The sequence below is a fragment of the Rhipicephalus microplus genome, chromosome 2, assembly GCF_043290135.1.
Source record: "Rhipicephalus microplus isolate Deutch F79 chromosome 2, USDA_Rmic, whole genome shotgun sequence".
Classification (NCBI taxonomy): domain Eukaryota; kingdom Metazoa; phylum Arthropoda; class Arachnida; order Ixodida; family Ixodidae; genus Rhipicephalus; species Rhipicephalus microplus.
Window position 1 is genome coordinate 232,230,148 of NC_134701.1, and position 22,578 is coordinate 232,252,725.

General features: G+C 42.3%; 1 protein-coding gene across 2 annotated transcripts in view; it reads right to left on the minus strand.

Annotated features, from left to right (window-relative positions):
- The window catches only part of LOC119169521 (cytosolic non-specific dipeptidase), a 137,348-nt gene that overhangs the window by 114,518 nt on the left and 252 nt on the right, over positions 1-22,578 (minus strand). For both annotated transcript variants that reach the window (XM_075884744.1, XM_075884743.1), the window contains exon 2: positions 22,204-22,248. In XM_075884744.1, the coding sequence (XP_075740859.1) occupies positions 22,204-22,248 (45 nt within the window). The remainder of the gene's footprint in view (positions 1-22,203; positions 22,249-22,578) is intronic.

Sequence of the window (22,578 nt, forward strand, 5' to 3'; positions counted from 1 at the left end):
CATATACTAAATTTGGTATTACGGGACGTGATTGGATGACAAATATGTATGAATGGTACAAACATGATAATTTTGAGATGCGTGTCATGTAAGAACACGACTACATGCCACGTTCATGATGCGCCCGCGGCCATTTCGCTAGCTTCACATATACCTAATTAGGTATTACGGGACGTGAATGGATGACGAAGGTATGTGACTGGTGCAAACATGATAATCATGAAATGCGTGTCATGTATGAATGGTGCAAACATGATAATTCTGAGATGCGTGTAATGTAAGAACACGGCTACATGCCATGTTCATGATGCGCCCGCGGCCATTTCGCTAGCTTCACATATACCAAATTAGGTATTATGGGACGTGAAAGGATGACGAAGGTTTGTGACTGGTGCAAACATGATAACCATGGGATGCTTGTCATGTAACAACATGACACCCCCCCCCCACACACACAGTGGTGAAGTCACTAAGGTACTCGGCTGCTGACCTACAGGTCGCGGGATCAAATCCCAGCTTCGGCGGCTGAATTTTCAATGGAGGTGAAAATGCTGTAGGCTCGTGTGCTCAGATTTAGGTGCATGTCGAAGAATCCCATGTGGTAGAAGTTTTCGAAGCCCTCTGCTACGGCGTCTCTCATAATGATGTGATGGTTTTGGGATGCTAAACCCCACATATCTATCACTGTAACAATATAACAACATATCATGCTCATTATGCGCTCGCGGCCATTTTGATGGCTCCACATATAAAGCAAATTTGGTATCATGGGACGTTAATAGACAATGAAGGTAAATTACACGTCCAAACGTAATGATAACTACATGAAAGTCATGTACGGCATAATTTACGTCCACCTCATAACATTGTACTGGTCTTAAAGTGACATATCCACCTTTCTCAGTCGTGCTTCGCATATCGTTGATTCCCACCGTACGTGAAATCCGCCAAGTTATTGTTCGTAAAGCACTCATAAGATGACCATGTATTGAAACAAATTACTGCAAGAGTCCCTCATTTACCTCACTTAGTGGGCCGAAGAAAGCAACTTGGTTCCACAATTAAATTGCGCGACAAACACTCAACTCTACAAACTAGCGGAAATGCCTCCGCGACGGCGCCCCCTATAATCTGTTGGGTGCTCATTAAGCAGCATGCAGATTTAAGTAAGGAATTATTATTGATGTATTTCTCGACTCCTAACGTCATATTACTTTCAGAAATCACCCATACATGACATACAGAAATACCACCTTTCAAATAACGACGTTCGTTGATATTTTCAAATACCTTGGGCATCTGCCATTTCGTCTAAATCGAAACCGCCAACTTCGGATCCGCTGCTAAACGCCATAGCCATTACACTACCGTGGCGGCCAGAGCGAAGCATCTTGAAAAGGCATTCGCCAGTGTGTCTATTGGACTGTGGTCGTCTCTGTCACAAAAAGAATTAGATTTTCTTCAGAATGTTGGCACACGTGTTGTTCATGGCGCGTTATCACGATGATTATTCCGGTGTTAGGTTAATTCTGTTTCCATTGATTTGCATTTCCTTTTTTTTTGTCAGATACTGCTCAAGTATATATTGCGCGGTTCCAGCAAATAAATCTTGTTGTAAGTCAGTGCCGCTGTCTGTCTCCTTCTTTCCTTGTCCCTCGTTATTGGCGCTGCTTTTTTTATGTGAATCATGTCATACCAACTCACCCAAGCAACCACGTACGTTAGCATCTCTCTAACTTTCCTTATGACGAAAGTGGCTAATTGTGTAAGAATAAACATAAGAGGCTATATCGAAGAGAAGGAGTCGTTGTCTATATTTTGTCACAAATAGCGTCTACTTTTTCCTATGCGTTATAACCTTTTAGTTGTGCATCATCACAAAATTGACAGAACAAGTTTGGAGATTCATGTGTGTTACAAAAGTTCAGTCAGGCAAATGGGAACAGAAATAAAATTGGCTTTCATTGAGATAAAACTTGAGAATTTCATTTTCAGTATTTGAGAAAATTAGTTTGGTAAATATATACACATTCATTATAAACGATAACCGAAAAAAACTAACAAATTCTTGGCGAAATGCCTTCGTTCGTAGCAGGTGTTATCGTTTGTCTGTGAATCGTTCGATGATGAAGTATTACGAGTTCTATTATCTGAAACAAAAAAAACTATATCCATGTTTTTGTAGCTCAGTCCCAGTCGTTGGTTCCTGTTTAATATCTTGTGAGTTATCACAATATTATTATAGTGATTGCAATTTTCGAAGTTCTATATAGCCATATTCTTTTACACGTGATAATTTTCAAAACTTGACCGTCGTGAATTAAACAACAGCAAACAGGAACCGTCATTCACAACAGCCTGATTATCGGCGCGCATTATTACTCGAGCAGGATACACCGAAACTAAAAAAAAGACGCCTTTTATTGTATGTTTTACAAAAGTTATTAGAACCTCATCCCCCCCCCCTCCCCAAAAGAAACTAAAAGTTAATGCAAGTCCTCAACAAGGCCCACCTTAAAGTTCTCAAGGTCATGATGCTAATACACTACGACCAGATTAACGGAGACGACCGCATGTTATTCTATCGCTTATCGGTATATATAGGTGCCAAGGACACTTCCCATAACACTTTCCGAGTGCTTCGGCACACAAATCGCTCATACAGCTCCAGCTTGATCAATGTGCTTTTCCACCCTTGTAGCGAGTAATCACGGCTTATGCGCCAGGCTGGGCTAACTTGCGCTGGAGTACGCCCAGAAAATATGTTCTCACGGTTCATGAGACGCTCAACTAATCCATATACGGGCTTATCTCTCCCGCCATGCGTGGTCCCCCTTACACAAAGGTAACGCAATCTCCTGTTTGTTACAGCAGGTGCCCGTGTTTAGTGTCAAAACGATCCTCACGTAACCCAGAGCAGTATTTTCTGATCCACCATCGCATAACCATGCATTTGACTGCAATGTACTAGTAACAGCAAAAGTTTGAGGGACGCGAAATGTATGATAAAGCGGAACTCCGACCTTGTGCATAAATGTAATTTCAAATCAAACGTTCCATACGGCACTTGTTGTTTCGACCTCTCCATTTATCAGCTTGGTTACAAGCATTAAGCATTGATAAGGCAGAAATTCGCATTTGTTGTATATTCATCATCCCTCAAACTTTTGCTTTTTACTTTGTCAGTGAGCTCATATAGGCCGACTTACTCGCGAGTACAAAAGATTGGCAGAGTCGAAAGAATGCTCAAATAGGTACATTGTGTACATTCCAATGTGTTCTCCCTCTCACTCCATGTGTAGGAAAGCAGCGATGAACTGGCAAAAAGTAAGGTCCCTGTGGTATGACTCTCAGAAGCTTTTTATCAAACAGGGTTCTGACATTTAAAGGACGGCCACGCAGCTCTAACGTTAAAAATGTAGACTTCAGGAAGGCTTGTTTAGGTAGCTGTGGTCGTCTCTGTAACTCTCGTTGCGACAAAAGTGGCTAATTGTGTAAGGATAAGCATAAGAGGCTAGCGAAGAAAAGGAGTTGTTGTCTATATTTTGTCACAGATAGCGTCTACTTTTTCCTATGCGGTATAACCTTTTAGTTGTGCATCATCACAAAATTGACAGAACAAGTTCGGAGATTCACGTATGTTACAAAAGCTCTGTCAGACAAATGTGGACAAAAATGAAATTGGCTTTTATAATGTAGAATAGCACCGGGCATCTGTGTGGTTTGTTCGTCTGTTTTTTTGTTTATGTTGCCAAATTTGTTTATATTGCCAAATGAGCAGCCATGACTGTACTCTTGAGTCTACGTGCCTTCTTTTTTTACAGTTATTTTCATAATTTGAGAATAAGGAATGTACTTGGAAATCAATTGGTACTTTATATTATTAGATGGTGAATTACAGTAAGTGATGTTTGTTGTGCAAGGACAGCTTAAGCAATCAGCAATTTTCTACTTCGGCGCTTCAAAGATGCAAATCATCGTCACGACCATGTGCCCCCGTCAGGTAAAAATTTGTCTATTATTTAGAAAGAGACTTATAGTTCACCAAATACAAGCCGCTAGTATTTCCAGACCTGCGATAAAACTTCGAAAAGCACCCGTATATACGAAACTATTTATGACTGTAGCTCCTAGCAACATGACGCGAAGGTGGAGGGGTGTAGCTCTTGTCACACCAAAGTACCACATGAACTGACTTACATTAGCGGCGTAGAAAAAAAGAAAACAAATAACGTGTTCAAATACAGCACGGACCGTTAGGCAAGTGTAAGACCCAGCTAATAAAACTAGTTCTCATTTGCAAACGCAAGGGCTGATTAGTCAGATAAATCGAACAAAACCCTAAATGAGATTGAGCCTAAATGGCCTCCCCTAGGCCATGCACTACTGTTATGACACCGGGTTAGCGGGTGTTACACCTTTTTAAAATGTCTGTTCACTCCGTTTTACTCCTTGGAGCAGAAAAAAAACGTATTTTGAACAGCAACAACGATTACACCTTTTCCCATATTAAGACACATTTGCAGAGGGGGAAAGTGAAAAAAGGAAGATGCCACTTTCCGCTTTGCTGCTAGGCAGATTGTTACGAAACCGTTGCGTCGACGCCAGAGCTAAAGAAAAGGTTTTTGCATCACACTGTGTAAAAAATTAGCATTAGTTTAAACATTGCGCACTACAGCACTTAAACTTCTACCCAACCTGCCTCAATAAACTTGAGCCAGTGCTTGTACGAAACTGGATTTGCCTTACAAGTAGCACGTTACTGCCGCTGAGTTTGTCGGCCGAGATTTTTCTGTGTAGCCGAAAATGTCGCATGCCGCCTAATGCAGTCGCCACTGCGTAAACTTCGTTAACAAGCTTACACCACCCAGTAGCTCTTGCAACATGCATCGAACATCTTACAGCGCCTTCGGAGCCTCATTTTTTTTCGTGATTTCTACCAATAAAGCATCTGAATTTGTTCGCTGCTTGTATTAGCAGCCTAAGTTCCTTTGCTAGACGCGTGGGTGCTATCCTCCACAAGCTAAGATTTACAAGAACGTCACTCAAGAGCCAGTGAGCTGAATAAAGTAGGTTAAATATAGCTACTCTTTGTTGAAAGCTCCTGTTCCGCAAATTATTTTGATTGCTTGTAGATGCCCATAGGCTGCATTTTAACTCCTAACAAACTTCACATTGATTTCTGTTTTCTGACGACGACGAAGGGCTCGGACAAATCGCTTAAATTAAAAAAATCAATGTTTTTTTACTATGGTTATCATTAGTATGAATAATTTTCAAACACATTCGGTGTTAGTCAAGACAATAATTATTCTGTCTGGTCTGAATCCCGAACAATACTTATATGACTCTTTTCGCTTTACGTACATATTTTTTTCATAAATATTCAATAGTGAAAACGCCTAACTCAGGTAATCAGTTCTTGGCCAATCCCCCTGAGTGGGTAGGGGCCACGTTTAACGCGTCATCACCATCATCATCTCAGTACTTCTCAGTGTGGTCTCCAATTTTTTTCGGTTAAACCTTCAGATATTCCTCGTGCCTTGGCTGCGCGTCTTTCAGCCATGGACACGGGGCCTTCCGGACTACTGTCTAGCCAGGAGTAATCTCGGGCGACTACCACGAGGAAGAGAGGAACCTCACTGAGTGACAGCAAGGCCACGGAGCTGTGCTCAACCGCCTCAGAAGACGAATCATCCGACGATGATTTCATTCCTGCCCGGACCAAGAGGGCGAAGAGGAAAATCGTCAACACAGCCTCGCCTACTTCTGCGAATACAGTGACTATATATGAAGTCAAGGCATGAATGCTGGCCACACGTCATCATCTTCGTGCCAGAAGAGTGCTCAGGAAAGCTGCGACTGCTGAGCAGGCAAGCACTCTCCGCTTTTTTGGAACATGTGATACCTAATGACATCAAGAAAATTAGAGTAAATACGCGAAAAAATATACTCACCGTAGACGTATTCCACGTGAATGCGCTTGGACCGCTCAAGCAAGTGTTTGAGCTAGGCAGCGTCAAAGTGCAGCCCTTTACACCGATTGACAACTCATCCATAGCTGGTGTGATATACGACGTAGAAACTTTGATTCCCGACGCTGACTTGCCTACCCTCATCAAACCGGCAAATTAGGGTACTGTCATCACTCAGGTATACCGCTTTGGGAAGTCACGCTGTGTGAAACTGGTCTTCAAAGGTGATTGCACACTATCCCACGTCAAAGTCAGACATCTTCGTCATCCTGTTCAGCCTTTTGTACAAAAGCCACTTCAATGCCACCAGTGCTTTAAACTAGGTCACGTCAAGGCCATATGCCCGAACTCGCTACGGTGCCTCCGGTGCACAGAGCCCCATTCGGGAGATGCGTGTCAGTCCACATATCCTAAATGCGGTAACTGTAATAGCTCATACACTGTCTCATCGAAAGACTGCCCTCGAATCAAGAAGGAGCGCGTGGTGCTTAAGCAAATGGTCACAGACAAGTCGAACCACAGGGATGCTGCCGAAACAGTCCGGCGTCGGCAGCGGCGCCGGTGCCATCGTTCGACCTCAAAGACTGCGCAAGCTCGAAACGACAGCGCCACCTTTACTGCTGCACCATTAAGTCAAGCCGCAACAGGACCGAAAAATTCAAAGAAGACTTCGGAGAGGACCATCTTTGCAGAGTAATGGCCTATTCTTCCAAGTCATCCGCCAACCGTAGAACGTCAGCACATCACGCCCACTGAAAGGTCTTCACCAACCGCTGATTACACACATAATAAACATGGCAAAGTCGCAACTATGCTTCGTTCTCTCATGGATGCCATCCGGGAGATCTTGTTGGACATGAGGACAACGTCTGCTCGAAGCGCTCTCAAAGCACTGGACGCCTTAAGCCCATTACTTGAACCGCTCGAGTAGAGATATGGCTAATGATCACCATCATTTCTAAGAAGTCAAGGAAGCATCCATCATTCAGTGCAACTCCAGTAGACTAAAACCGCGTCTTTTCGGACTTTCGCCAATTAGTGTGCGTCAACATGTTCCAAGTCATCAGCATTTGTGAACCCAACGCGTTTGCGAGCTCTCCTTTTCTCATTTTTTTTCATCTTTCAAACACTCTCATCCCTTGCTTGGTGTAGGGTAGCATACCGGTTGTTCCATACTGGTTAACATCTCTGCCTTACTTTCTCGCCTGATCCACCTTTCTTCCTGACGCCAGAGCATGAGGCTATGGGCAAGTAAGAATACTTTGCCTCGTAATTTCTCTGGTTATCAAGGCTTCCTCATCTATCTTATTTACATATTAAGGAGCACCGCCGTCGTAAATCTAAAAGTACAAATGAACAATCACCCAACCTTAGTGCATATAGCAGCTAAGTTTAACGGAAGACTCGTGTGTTATGCCGTGACTGTATCCTTGCTTACCTCTACCGCTTTACGAAAACACAAAGACATGAACCAAGGGATTGTGAGATTTGTCCATTACTTTAAAACTCGCAATGATTGCTCAAAAAATGTACACCTCACCCTACGCATTCACAATGGGACGGCCAAATATGCATAAAATCTAAGTTTTTTTGTTTTTCACTCAATAATGTCTCTTAATTTCTGACGTCATTATTTGCGTTTTTATATATTAAAGTGGCCCTTTCTTTTTTTGCTTCTTATTCAGCGGGAAATCGGTAGAAACCACGGAGAGAAGGCATGTATTGCCGACATCCAAGTACGAACTATCGCAGACATGTGAAAGGACGTGGCTAGCTCCTGGGCCGGTCACAGAGAGTGAACAGGCCATAAAGAAGTAAAAAAAATGACAAAAATATTAAGAAATTGTGCCTGATAGTGTATTTGTGAGGAACATCACGTATGAAAGTTGTAACTGACAGCATCGCCATACGTCATTTCAAAACAAATGAGCAAAACATATCCGCATTATTCAGCTCTGGACTTACGTTCCTTAAATGAGCCTAAAACATGAAAGTTCATTTGAGTTGAAACAGGACGATGCCGTAGTCAACATTGGAGAGTGCCAGAATCTGTATGGAGCTTGTTATAGTTTTGGGAGAAAAGGAGTTAACGAAAATTCATGACTTGGTGGCCAGCATGCGTTATTCGACGCACAGAGGTGCCTGAATGGCCGAGCTGCTCGACACCTAATTTCCCAAGAGGCTCAAAATGATTGACGGTGCCAGTGATAGTCTAGCCCATTGTTGTTGGAAAGCTTCGGTCATTTTTTGTTTTTTAGTTTCTCAAAGCAACAACAACACAATTATTGTGTATTTCCAACTGCCATCGCCGACAGGGTATATGAACAGTTTTATTCAGTTAACAAAAAAGACAATAATAGGAAACGAATGCTCTCTATGGCACCTTAGATTATCATCACTTGGCACAGATTTTTGTTTTAACTGGTAATGTTGATGAAAAAGCAAAGCCCAACCACTAATCTCTAGTGGCCCTTATTGCTGCGAACTTGCTGTTAAGCGGTTGAGGGTAACGTTAATCACTCTAAATATTCAGCGAGTAATGAGCTGGGAGCTACAAACCTCAATTTTTTGCTTACAAGTTGAAAAATTACTGTTATTATTAGTTGCGGCAGGAACACTGTCCCACGATCACGTCTGTCATTCTTTACTACAAATTTACACATTTATTATAGTACTTTTTATGTACTGACAAACAAGCAACGTGGTTCATGATACATAGCCATGGCTTTTACTTGTTGATTGATTGATATGTCGGGTTTAACGTCCCCAAACCACCATATGATTATGAAAGGCGCTGTAGTGAAGGGCTACGAAAATTTCGACCACCCAAGGTTATTTAACTTGCACGGAAATCTCAACACACGGGCGTACTGCATTTTTGCCTTTATCGTAAATGCAGCCGCCGCCGCCGCCGTGATTTGATCCCTGCGGGTCAGCAGCCGACTACATTATCCACTAGGTCACCCTGGCGGAACATGGCTTTTACATAGAGGCTATTCCGACAAGAAGTCCTATTTTGTTCTGATTAAAATCCAGCATTTATCGCGCCATTGAATCAACTGTAACATTCCATTTTCTTCTTCCTGATCATCTCACAGAAGAAAGGACAAATTTTCCGGAGGAGCTTTAAAAACGTTGAAGTGCTCCAAAATGCAGCATTGTTGAAATAATATCATTGTGCACTGTTTCTGTTAGAGGTAAGTGTAACGACTTCACTTTATTACGAAATACGAGTGCTACATACAGTCGAGAAAGAAAACACTCATTTGTCATTGACGCTATAAATGTCGCTCCTGTGTTCGATGACGATTGTTATAGCGCGAGAACAAAACGACGACACAGAGACAAGAAGGGCAGGAAAAGGACACAGTGACGCTGTACAAGCACAGAGATGAAAGCACCCGAGTCATTGTCGAGGCCGAGCAGATGGCACGCGAACAGGTGCCTTGTATTAGCAAGCCCTCCGTGGCTTTGTCCGAGAAGGAACGCAGGTTCCTCGAAGGTTTCAGTGCGGGCAGGTAGTTATATTATCTTTACCTTTCTGTTTCGTTTTCTTCTAGATTTTTCTTTGCTGTTTTTCAGTGCTTTTGTTTTTGTGTTGTTTTTTTTTTGTTTTTTTTTCTTACTCATGTTCTGCTCTTTGTGCCATATGGTTTTTATCACATGGTTACTGTCTTCTCTATATATTTTCGTGCTCTGCGCAATAAACTCAGTTGGAAATTAGCGCTCGTGTCTTTCGTGTCCTTCTTGTCTCTGTGTCATTGTTTTGTTCCCGCGCTATAACTATCGTCATGCCGTACCAACTAGCCGAAGCTGCCACACTTCCTGTGTTCGGCTATAAATGAGATAATGTAGAATAAAAGAAAGCGAGAATTGGTATTTGCGGCTACGTGAGCTTCATACTATATGGTTTATTTGTCCGTACCTTATCTGCAACCGAAAAGGGTCCGGAAAATGGCTGTTCTTTGACTTCGCTCCATGAATCTACGTTATTTACTTACACCTTCCTATCTCACCCACCTGAACAGCAAGTAAGAGTCTCTAAACGAAATGACTCGGAAGCCGTAAGCGTGCGTATTGTTTGCGATGCTACGTTGAGTCCCCCCTCGACTGACTTCCTGCGAAGCCTACCCACGCCGACAAGTTCTTCTTTGTCGTTGTAATGAAGGGGCCCTTTCAGTTGGAGGTAACTGTAAATCGTAATACGGAAGAAACAACAGTTTTTCTCGTTGTATCATAGAGTGTACCAGTTATCTTTCTTGTGGCACAGCCAAGTTGTGAATACTGTATAGTTTTTTTTTGTATCGAGAAAAGCTAGCACTATTTTCAGGTAGACTATGAGTCACAACATGCGAAGTATGTACATACTCCGCAACTATTTATCTCGCCGAGAAGACATGCAGCCGCACCCATACAAGAAATGGCCATATAACTCATTCAGTTATTTCACCACGCCAGTCTTCTAGCTTGTATACAATGGCACGAATAGGAAAACATGAGAGACAAGCCTTTCCGAGTTTATGTCTGTTCTCATGGTGCTTAGATAATCTCCGCAGTATGGTGTCGAATGGTTGCTCGTAAAACAGTTCGAAACAGTTGCTCTTAAAACTTTTTGGTCCGTTGGTGTCAGTTTAGAGTGTTAAATTAGTCAGATTTCATTGCTCAGCTCTGATTATCGATTGCCACCTTTAAGAAATTTTAAATTGGCTATCAACTAATCCCAAGAGGAATTTGAATTCACCCATCTGACTTGACTACTTATTTTCATTCTTTATTACGTTAATTGTTCTACTGGTGAAATGAATGATTGTGCGCATATGAAGATGCGCTCTGCAACAGTAGAAGTAACGCCGCTGATAGCACGCAGGTACATTCTTTCCGTAATTGTTCCTTATTATTGGGCACATTTCTTGAAACACCCTGCAGAGTGTGATGCGTCAAGTTGACAAAAAGTGTTCAGAAAACGCGAGCGGTACAAGCTGGTGTGCAGTTTAGCCTGGACAATTAGATGATCTTTTGTGAAGGCAAAAAAAATGGACAAAGTGAAACAACTCTCATTTTTCATGAAACTACGAATTTCGAGCATATTTCATAACTTGCGTAAATTTCGGGTTGAGAGCACCTCATTAACGTTATGGAATAAGAAGCATTTTTAACCATGATATCTCCCTCCTTATGCAATGACTCGTATTTCGTTTCAGAACTTTCAAGTACATACTGCAAAGCGTCTGTCATACAAACAATTTTAAAATTTTTTCCCGCCATATTTATGTCAACCTTCACCCCTTCGTAAGAGCACTGAAGAATTTTCTAAATAAGATAATGGTGGTTGACTGATTGATTGATTGATTGAGTGAGTGATATATATGTGTTATTTAACGTCCCAAAACCACCATATGATTATGAGAGACGCTGTGGTTGAGGGCTCCAGAAATTTTGACCACCTGGGGTTTTTTAACGTGCACTTAAATCTGAGCACACGGCCCTACAGCATTTTCGCCTCCATCGGCAGTGCAGCCTACGCAGTCGGGATTCGATTCTGCGATCTGCAGGCATCTGCGGGTCAACAGCCCTTAGCCTTAACAGTCCTCAGCCCCAGTACCTTAGCCACTAGACTACCGCAGCCAGGACTAAAGGAGGTAGTGGTGTAACGCCTCGTTCTTTCCTAACAATTCCTCAATTTTAGGAAGTTCAGTACATTTTTAAATGCATGTCGTTATCCAAGTGACGCTCCAACATACCCAGCTATTAAGTAATTCTATTCCATTACCCTTGCTTCGCTCCCTTTTACATATATTGTGTTTTCGGCTTTTCTGTAGCTTAGCAAACCTGTATTTCCCCCTATATCTTGCCACCTTTTCTATACCGGTACACACCACAAAACGCTGCTCCGAGGTTTTTTGTAGAAGGACGGCTAGTTGGGTATGTTGGTACCGATCCATAACGTACTGTGAAAACACAAAACAAAAAAGGACGGAAACACGAAGTAGACAAAAAGGCAGACAAGCGCAAACTGTCGACTGAAGCTTTATTGCAAGACCGAGGCAATATATAAAGAAAATTATAAAAAAACAAGGAAGGGGAAAGGGGAGGAGAAAAAGAGACGAAGGGCCAAATCATCAAAACCTAGGCAGCATCAGAAATGGCACACACGTCATACAAAACCCTGAATGCTCAACTCCTCATGGTATTTTTTGTATAAGGCTGAGGAAACCAAGTATTTTTCTCAGTCCATTCGTCATTCGTCTTCCGCTAAAGAACCTTGCCAATATGCGCCAACATGAATTTAAAACCCCGATTATGTGAAAGCCCCGCGATTAGATGCACCATCATCTATAGTCAAGATTCCACCGTGCGTTGTTTCAGTGTGGCCAATCTTTCCCGACTGTGCTTCAACGTCAAAGATGGGGTCACCGTAATGAGATTCCTGATGATTGCTAGGAGACTGCATCGAGTCGCGTGGACCCTCTGCAATAATTTTCTCTAAGGGCTCTGAAACCACGCGTTAGGCTTGATCGAAGGGACTTTGTATTCACTTTTTGCCAAGAGAACGAGCAGAGCATGACAACACGATGTCTACAGCTCGCAAGTGAGGTACGTTATTTTTCCTCTCTTAAACACGCCATGTTCCCCCCACAGTAACTTTATAAATACGGTTAGAAGAACAATTCTTTGCGCTGGTTTTTTAGAATGTCTTATGAGCCTTGTCAAAACGAATTGAAAAAAATAAACCCCATCTAAAATATATGAATTCTATATATTTACAGCGAGCAATAAATTTCTAGTAGCAAAGATAGAAAAGTCCTTAAGTTTCTTATAAAGAGATTCTCTGCCTGCCGCCTCACCTGTGCCTATATAACGACTCAAACAGAAAGATGTAGGAAAACCAGAGTGATTTTATACCATTTACTTTTTTCAAGCTTTCGCTCATACATACGCATATTATCAGAAAAACAGTACTCATTTCAAAGCCAGTATCTGTCTCGAAAGTAATACATTTCAGGGAATACGTTATAAGGTTTATTCCATTACAAAGAAAGCTCCCATTGGTATCTTATTTCACCAATTAGAAAGTGTGACACTCTGTGGCATATGATTCCGAAATTTATGAGTATTAAGGTCCTCTAGAGCCACTCGAAAGGTCAGTGTATTTTTGTAGAAACCTAGATAATCCTGGGTGTAAAAAAGGGAACAGACTTTGTCGTTTTTGCATTTTTTTGCATATGAATACCAATACGAACTCAAATATACGAGTGAAGTGTGCGAAAGAAATCTCACCTCTACTTAGGTGCCTGACAGAAGAAAATGTAAAATATTTGTGCTGTGCAAATAGAAAAAAAACACCGTCATTATCTAAGTCATACCAAAGTGACTGAGGCACTAGTTTTGAATTTCCAACCAAAAAACTTTCAATAAAAAAAATTGAACAAACTGTCACTTCACATGGCACCTGTAAAACAATATAAGGAAACCGCAGTTCTCATACGTCGATCATATATTTGTGACATCTCTGCTATTTGCAGCGTCTTGATGGTGGAAACTGTGGGGTCAACATATTTGGATGTCGTTTAGCTTACATCTTATTTCATGCTATCGTTTCCTCGCAACTCAAATACGATAAAAAATAACTAAATTGGCTAGGAAAAGAGAAAAAAAAAGGGAAAAAAACAGAAATGCTTGCGGAAGGAACAGAAACTACATGATCATGCTTGCGGACAGAAAGCATTTGTAAATTAAGAGACCAAAAAAAAAAGATCTCGAGAAAGTCTGTGCAATGTGTGTTTAGAAAAAGTGATTAACGATTTAGAGCACTTGGTACTCTACTATGGGAAAGCTTGAAGCCGTCCCATGGGCTACTCAGTTGCTACTGAGACTATTGTGTTTAGAAATAAGAGGTTAACGATTTAGAGTACTGAGTACTCTATTATGGGAGTGCTGAAAAGCAAGTGAACGCACTACAGCGTAAGTAATATATACTTGGTTACACGATGTGTTTTTTTTTCGTATTGTTTAAAATTGACACCTTAAGCATGAAACATTCTTTACTGCAGTTTTGTTAATAGAAAACGTGTGCATATGTTAATTTTATGAAAAGTCGGGTTGAAACGTTGGGCTTTTGTCTACAGGCCTTGGTCGTTTTATTTAGGAGCCTTTATTATGCCCTTCCTCCTTCATTCCAACTCCTCCTCCTCTATACATATTGCCGTTTTTCGGTAAAATACGTCGAGCAAAATTTTCACTCGGGAATTTTGAGAGAGCAACGTGGAGCACAATTAGTGCGTATGTATAACACCGAAACCTATAGACCCATTCCATGTTTGTAAACACAGGTAGGCCTTGTCGACATTATGGGTAAAATTATAGCGACACCCGCACGTAACTTCCGCTATAAACGCTGAAGGCTGCGATGTGCACCAACAAACAAAACTAAGTTGTGAGGCGCGACTCACATCCAACCGTGACGCAGCTCGTCGCCATACCGTTTTTTTTTCTCGTTGCTTGACTGACAGCAACACATACATCATTGAAAATCCAGCAGAAACTGCGGTAGGCAGAGCATCTTTTGCCTACCAAGACAGCGCCACTGCATTTTCGTGACGTAAGTCCGTTGGAATTTGTTTATAATAAACTGAACAGTCGGCTAGCAAGCTCATGCTTCTCATAACCTGGATTCCCAGGAAACGTTGGATCTGCCGAATTTTTCACTATAGGCGAACTCGGAAAACCAGTGCCCAGAGAGCTTATCTTTTACCATAAATATATTTTTTGCAGCTCTCAGGAAAGACAAATGAATCCGATGTGGTCTGAACCAATGCTGAGGCACACAGAAAAAAGATCTCTTTGGTCCACATAAAGGATGCTCTTCAAGGCGCTCCATCAGATAGTGTAGCTGACGACCAGCGAGTGGCAGTCATGCGCAAAACAAAAGCACTGGCGTGTCAGTTTCGATGCATGAAGATGACCGTCATCAGGTAGGTTATCTGTTGGTTATTGTAGATGTTAGCCTACTTTAAGGCAGTCTAGCGTAATCAATATTTCTTTTTGTTTAGCGCGTCAACTGTGAAATTTATCCTGCCGTTAAGCAGATACGGCAAAAATGTTAGGTTAGCTTTCTTTCTTTCTTTCCTTCTTTCTTTCTTTCTTTCTTTCTTTCTTTCTTTCTTTCTTTCTTTCTTTCTTTCTTTCTTTCTTTTCATCTTTCTTTCTTTATTTCTTTTTCTTTCCTTCTTTATTCCTTTCCATTTTTTCGTTCCTTTTTTCTTTCTTTGCAACTTTTTCCTTTAATTCTTTTTTCTTTTTCTTCTGTTGAAAAAGCAAAGAAATAAGGTATGCCGCTCTCTTTTTTTATATTTTAGTTTTGCTGTCATTCACGTGATGGCCTCCTATCGAATGCAATACGCGTGGACAAGAAATGCTGGAAGAACTGCCAATACATCGGTTGTTGACGATCGTATCAAGAGCACCAGGCCTCAACAGCATGCGCGACTTTTTCTTACCGCCACTCGCGTCACAATCCAATGTGCTCCCCTACATAAACATTCCGTAAAGGCCGCGTATATCTGGCTGCTTTCCTACCCCAATGAAGCATCACAAACAGCTTTTTTTTTTTGGAGTGCGACACACAGAGAAGAACTTACTTGCTTCTGAACCATGCTTCAGCTGTGTGTACATTTATGTTACAGTACATCGTAGTCATGCTAAGTGTGTGAATAACTGTGCATCTGGTTTTTTTTGTTCTTTCAAGAATAGTTGTGGTCGCTCACAGTGCACGACGATCAATCATGTCGCGTTAAATCTGTCGTGTGAAAGAGGAAGAGTTGCCCACGGCACAAGCAGGCTTATACCTTCGTTTCATTATATTTAATAATAACGCTTCAGCTCTCGAATCTGGTTGCCTTAAGTGACGTTATTGAAAATTTTATTGAAGTAATTGATTTGCTTCAAGCACACAAGCGTAATAGAGAGAAAAAAAAGGCCGCACTCAGATATAGGCAATCTATTTCCCGCTTTTGGAATCCCTCGACCGCAAGAGACAAGCCGGAATGGGCTGCGGTGGCCGCAAAAGTACCCTAATCAAGGTGATATGGGCGTCCGGGCCTTTATTTGATTACAGCAGCACCGAACAAAGTGTAAGCGTGGATTCAAGCTGGCACAAGGTTTTGTTGCATAAGGGGCTGCTCAGTGTGGTTACTTGAAAGAGTTGGAAATTGCCCGGTTGCGCAGCCGAGAGTTCAAATTCTGAAAAATTATTATTTTGCTTTCTACATCTTTTGAGCTGATGCAACATACTTTGAGTTTCCTAAAAAACTGCATTGTTGGTCTATCAATCGCGAACCTGTTTTTTTGTTTCTTTGCTGTTTTTACACTGTCTTCTCGTTTATTCATCTCATGCAGTGTTCACCATCTGCCTCCGAAGGAGCCAGCCATCATGACTGTCTCAATTTTTTTGTATAGAGTGCTGCTATTATTTCTAAAATGGGTGTTGTCATGATAGATTGTGGAAAGTTTTCTTTCGAACTAGCTTAAAGTGAGCCTTCTAGGCATTTTGGAGTTCCGTCGTATCGTTTGAAGTTATCTCGCAAAGCACCAAACCACATCAATCACATAGACAAAGTCCAATGAACTAAGGCAGTGATGCAGCACGAGTCATGCACAGCAACCTTAGCATACAGCATAAAAAAAAATGGTGGATACTTTTTCTGCGAAAAAGTAGGCTTCTTGGAGAGGTTATCTTGCTGAAAAAATGATGCGCTATAGAAGCACTGTGATTCTTTATTACATGCATTCAACGCGAGTTTAAAAGTGGAAATCCTAAAAGATATACTGACGAGACAAATTTTTTGCTGGTATGGTACACTTTTTGGGGCTAGAAAACATGGGAAAGAAATAGAGGATGCCTGAGTTCCGCCTAAGAGTAGGTCGCGAAAACGTTGCCGGGATTCTGGCGCATCGCCTTTTGAGCTGCTAACTGGCTTCGGTTTCCGGTGCATGCCTCAACCGTGTCGTGGTTCATTTCCTCACGTTTATTTCCTCACAGTCCACAAGCGACAAGACCTTGCGGCGAATTAGGGGTGCCATTCGCCGGTTTTCTACGTATGGCACCTGCGAGTCCAGCCAACTGATGGTGGCCGTCTCATAGACCCAATCTTTCTCAATAGATGCGGCTGTATTTGAAAAGGGTCTATTACACCTCTAATAGCTTTTTCCTATAGCAGCACCGGGCACACCCTAACAATTAATAACACACATGCAGACAACGTCCCTCGAGCAACAACTCACACTAACTCCCAGAGTACAACGACTAAAAAAAAGTGCACTTTTCACAGCTACATCACAACCTAAGCCATGCGGTCTACTAAGGCTCAGGATCACTTATGCACAATAATTTGCAAGCTTCCTTTGAGAGATACGTGCCGCGTGCCTAATTCACTCGATATTTTCTTTACTTGGATTCCATTTTGAATCTTATATTTTATTATAGTGCCGGCTTCTGCACAATCTGTAAATTGCTTTGTGATTAAAGGATGCTGTCACAAGATAATCAGACGAATCTTGCCTTGGAGTTACCACATAATAAACCTGCTGGTAGCCTATACAGAAAAAGGTTGTTATTAAGTTACATCACGAACACTTTCACCCCCATCACTATATGAATGTGACTAATTGAAAAAAAGGTAGACCATTGCAACCTAATAACAATTCTGTAAAAGTGAAATGAATGCTCGTGCAGTACGCAAACCCACAGATGTTTATTACCCAGAATAAATAGACCGTTTTGAGACGTTGAAAGGCCACGATTTAATAAAATACATTCAAAAACACTCGAGGTTAGGCATATTTTTTAGTTTTCCTGCAATTAACGTATTATCGGGGCAGTGAAATGCGGGGCATATAAAGAAAACATTCTTTCTTCTTCTATACTGCTCTCCACTTTCGACACGACCTAAAAAAAAAATCACAGCATATCCACGGAGTGAATATAGATGAGGGGGGGGGGGGCGAAGCGTCCAGCAGGTCGTCCACGCTCCCGTTTGTGCGTTTGTTCTTGCTTCCGTCAATCTGAATCTGTCCAGCCGTGCGTCCATGCGTGCGTCTGTTCACCCGTGTGTCCGCACGTGCGTCTATTCGTGCGTCCGTTCGTGCATCCGTCCATTCGTGCATCCGTCCGTCCGTGCCTCAAACAGAAAGCCCATCACTTTTTTTTCTTTGTACATCTTACATCTTCGTAAGCGTGACCCGACACTGTGCTTTAGTGCTCGACTGCTGACGTGAAGGTGGTGGCATCGAATCTCGGTAGCAACAGCTGCATTTGGATGGAGCCAAATGCAACAGGCCCGTACACTTAAGTTCAGGCGCGCGTTTAGAAAGAAACTCAGACAGTTGAAGCTTCCGGAGCCATAAAACAGCGCATAATATGGTTTTCAAACGTAAAACCTCAGAAATTATTATATTACTAGATGAGTGGTCTAATGTTACACTTACGCCTGGATGGGCCGAGGTAATGGAAAAACAATACCTACAAAAAAAAAGAGGTGGCTTCACCCTTCCACATGGGCATTTGTGCGAATCAGACAACGCGAGCTCTTTCATTTACGTGCAACGGCCCGAAGGCTTCCGGTTCAACGGTGCGTTATTTCTTCCACCACAAACAGGCGTAAATCTAGAAGCAGGGCAAGAAAAGTAAGGCTGCTCCTTTGTAAAACACCAATGCGAATCGGTAGTATATACAGCCTGAGGAGGAGAGATAAACAATCAGACGACGCGCCGTTGCACGCTTCTATTTAGCAGCAGTAAGTTGACTTTATAACGCGTTTCGCGTACCTTTCGTTACGTTTGCACCAGTCGGGGATACACAAGAAGGGTGGAGAGAAGCATTACTTTTTGTTGGTTTTAGTTTTCTTTATGCGTCTCTAATAGGGACCATATTAGCAGGCAGCCGCGCCACTGTAACGCTTTCAAAGAAAAGGCAGCATTAGGTAGCAGGGTCTTTGTCTACTTCTCGCGGTTGACAAATTAAAAACATTGGCAGAACCCACGTATTGTGGAAATCGATGATAAGCGAAGCACGAATAAGGAACGTTGATATGTCACTTTAAAATCAGCGCAACGTTACGAAGAGGAGGTAAATGATGCCGTACATGGCTTCCGTGTCATAATTAATATGTTTGGTGTGTCGTTTACTTTCGTCATTTATTCATGTCACGTGATACCAAATTTACTATATGTGCAGCTAGCGAAATGGCCACGAGCACGCTGTGAGCGTGGTATGTTGTCATGTTCTTACATGACACGCGTGTCAGGATTATGTTTACACCAGTCATATATTTCGTCATCCATTGACATCACGTACCACAAAATTTGGTGTATGTTGAGCTAGCAAAACGGCCGCGAGCGCATCATGAAGGGCCCAATATACTCCAATTTAGCGTTGACGCTCGCGCACGCTAGGCACAGCGACGTTACGTTAGCGAAACACGAACACTCTATATTCTGACGCCAGGTGCGACCCGACGGCAACCAGCACGAAATGCGACATGCTGCATTTCGCGCTAATGTGTTACCCAAACAACACTGCGTCTCCCTGTTTTCGTGACGGAGCGACGCCGGACGCGCTGAAACGCGCATGCGTCCAAGCGTACGCAGCGTGGAGCGCGCCTGCGAGCTTTTATGGCAGGACCTGCGCGTGGCGTGGCAACGCCGGCGTGACACGACGAAATGAACGCCGGCGAGCACGCGCACGACGTCACGTCGAAATGTATTGGCGCCTTGAGTGTGGCATGTAATCATGTTCTCACAAGACACGCATCTCATGATTATATTTGCGCCAGGCACTTACCTTCGTCATCCATTGGTGTCACGTAATACCAAATTTGGCATATGTGAAGCTAGCGAAACGGCCGCGAACGAATCATCAGTGTGGCATGTAGTCATGTGCTTACTTGACACGCATGTCTTGATTATCATGTTTGAATGTGTCATTTACCTATGTCGTCCGTTCGCGTCGCGTAATACTGAGTTTGGTACATGTGAAGCTAGCGAAACGGCCGCGAGCGCATCGTGAGAATAGCATGTAGTCATACTGTTACATGACACGCATCTCATGTTTATTATGTTTGCACCCGTAACATACCTTCATCATCCATTCACCTCCCGTAATACCGAATTTGGTAGAAGGGAAGCTAGCGAAACGGTCGCCAGCGCATCATGAGCGTGGCATGTAGTTCTGTTGTTACATGACACGAATCTCATGATTATCATGTTTATACCAGTCGCATACCTTCGTCATTCATTCACGTACTGTAATACCGCATTCGGTATATGTGACGCTAGCGAAACAGCCGCGAGCCATCATGAGCGTGGCATGTAGTCATGTTGTTACATGACATGCATGTCATGATTTTCATGTTAGTGTCTGTCACTTGTGTTCGCCATGCAATCATGCCTACCATACCAGTTTTGCAACATGCCGTGTCAACGAAACCACCGCAATAGCTGCAGGACCATAAATTGCAAATCATGACATTTATAACATCCATGCCATAATTTTCATGTTATGACTAGTCAGATATGTTCTTCATACAATCATGTTATGCCATATCAAGCTTGGTATCGATACCATTATCGAAACGGCGAGGAGAGCTAAATGTCGTAGGTGGCTAGATAGATAGATAGATAGATAGATAGATAGATAGATAGATAGATAGATAGATAGATAGATAGATAGATAGATAGATAGATAGATAGATACGCCTAAAGTCACCGAAGTTCGCTAAGAAATGCTTCGCATTTAAAAATAAGAGCTTCAGACAACCTACAAGGCTGACAGTCATATTTCTTATCATTTGGCGGAGAAAGCTATGTTAGTACAGCGCGCTGACTAGAACTCCCGCAAGATAAGCAACCATACGCGATACTTGTAGAAAACACAAAACTGCTAGTATAGCGGCGCGGAGAAATAACTGGGACTATGGCGATAAATAACGAGCTCATAGATTTTGATTGTGCATAATTTTTAAGTTCATTAGAGTCGGCTATTTACCTGTGCTTTTGCGCTTATAGCGTTGACAGAAGTTATTGCTCGTCGCCAGTATAAAACAACTCCCGGCACATACAGCGCTTTTAGGTTTTTTTCCTCATGATTGGGAGTGCTGTTCTGCTAAATGGGTGGCATATACTTCAAATAGAAGGTCATAAAACTCCCTGCTTCGTGTCCTCAGACATTACAAGCATAATAGAAGTTTCAATCATAGTTTAGGTAAGATCGGCTTCTACACTTATGGTCCATTGTTCGACAAAGCATACGACAGAATACTAGAGACATCAAACTTTTCCAGCACCACTAACAAAAATATATCTGTATATATCAATTTATTCAGGAAGCAAAAATGATACGTGAACGGTCTGAAGTCAAACATGGTGATTTACTAAATACAATTTCTGGTGTTATACGTTCAAAGACATCCACATAATTATGAGAGACGCCATGGTTTCCGAAAATTTTGACCATCAGGGGTAATTGAACAAGAACCTAAATCTACGTAAACTCTCCCATAGCATTACAACCCACAGAAACGTGGCTGCCACGCCTGTGATTTGATTACGCACCCTTCGGGTCAGGTGTGGGGCACCAAAACCACTAGACAACCATGGCGACTGTGTCTCTTTCTATCACTGCCTGTCGGTGTGTACCATCAAATATGCTGGCGTTCTCCTCGACCATGATACCAACACCACCACGCCTTTTCTGGGATACCACATATGGTGGACCGCTGATATTGTGTCCCCCGTAATAAACAGAAACATGCTGATTCGATTGTCATTGCTTCTGTATTCTGAATTAGACAATGCCACTCTTTGGTGGGTACACCCCCGTTACTGCTACTAGCTACAAAACTGTTAGCTCGAGCGCGTCGTTCACGTATGCATGTCTACGACAGATTGAAATTCATAATTTTAGTGCTGGACACTCCATCGCTCATTATATAATGCGCGCAAAAACATTTTCGATGGAAACAGTAAAAGGCTTGATTGTCTTCGCTATTGTAAACGTGCTTGTCTTGTCTACAACTGCTGTCCTGAGCTCGTGGCAGCCCACACGCACTCATGAATGCATTTGCAGTCTATAAGAAGACAAACGTGTCTGTCTAAACGCCGGATTCCGCTTTCCCCCGAACATCCCCATTTTTCGTACTTCAAAAACTTAGTAAGACCTGACCTGGATACTTACGTTTGGGATGTAGTAATAAGGCGAAAGTTAAGTTTCCCATACTGTCTGAAATAAATGTAAACATTAAATGACTGTACAATGATCTGTAGACACATTCCTGCTGCAAATCATCAGCTCGTGTTCAGCGGATTTTCCTGCCAAGAACGTGACATGTGTTTTCACTAACTTTATTGAAGACGACGCCGCTGCCAGTTGCCTACTTTGGCAACAATTACATGATATTTCGCGCTATTTGTGCAGCTCTATAACCATTACTTCATCTAGGCTCATAGAGATGGGGTGGCAATGAGCACCAAGGAATCAATGTTACTTGAAATATTATTGATCGGTGCTTACTTTCGGGGAAAAATTTTACCATAGCACATATTATCTGCA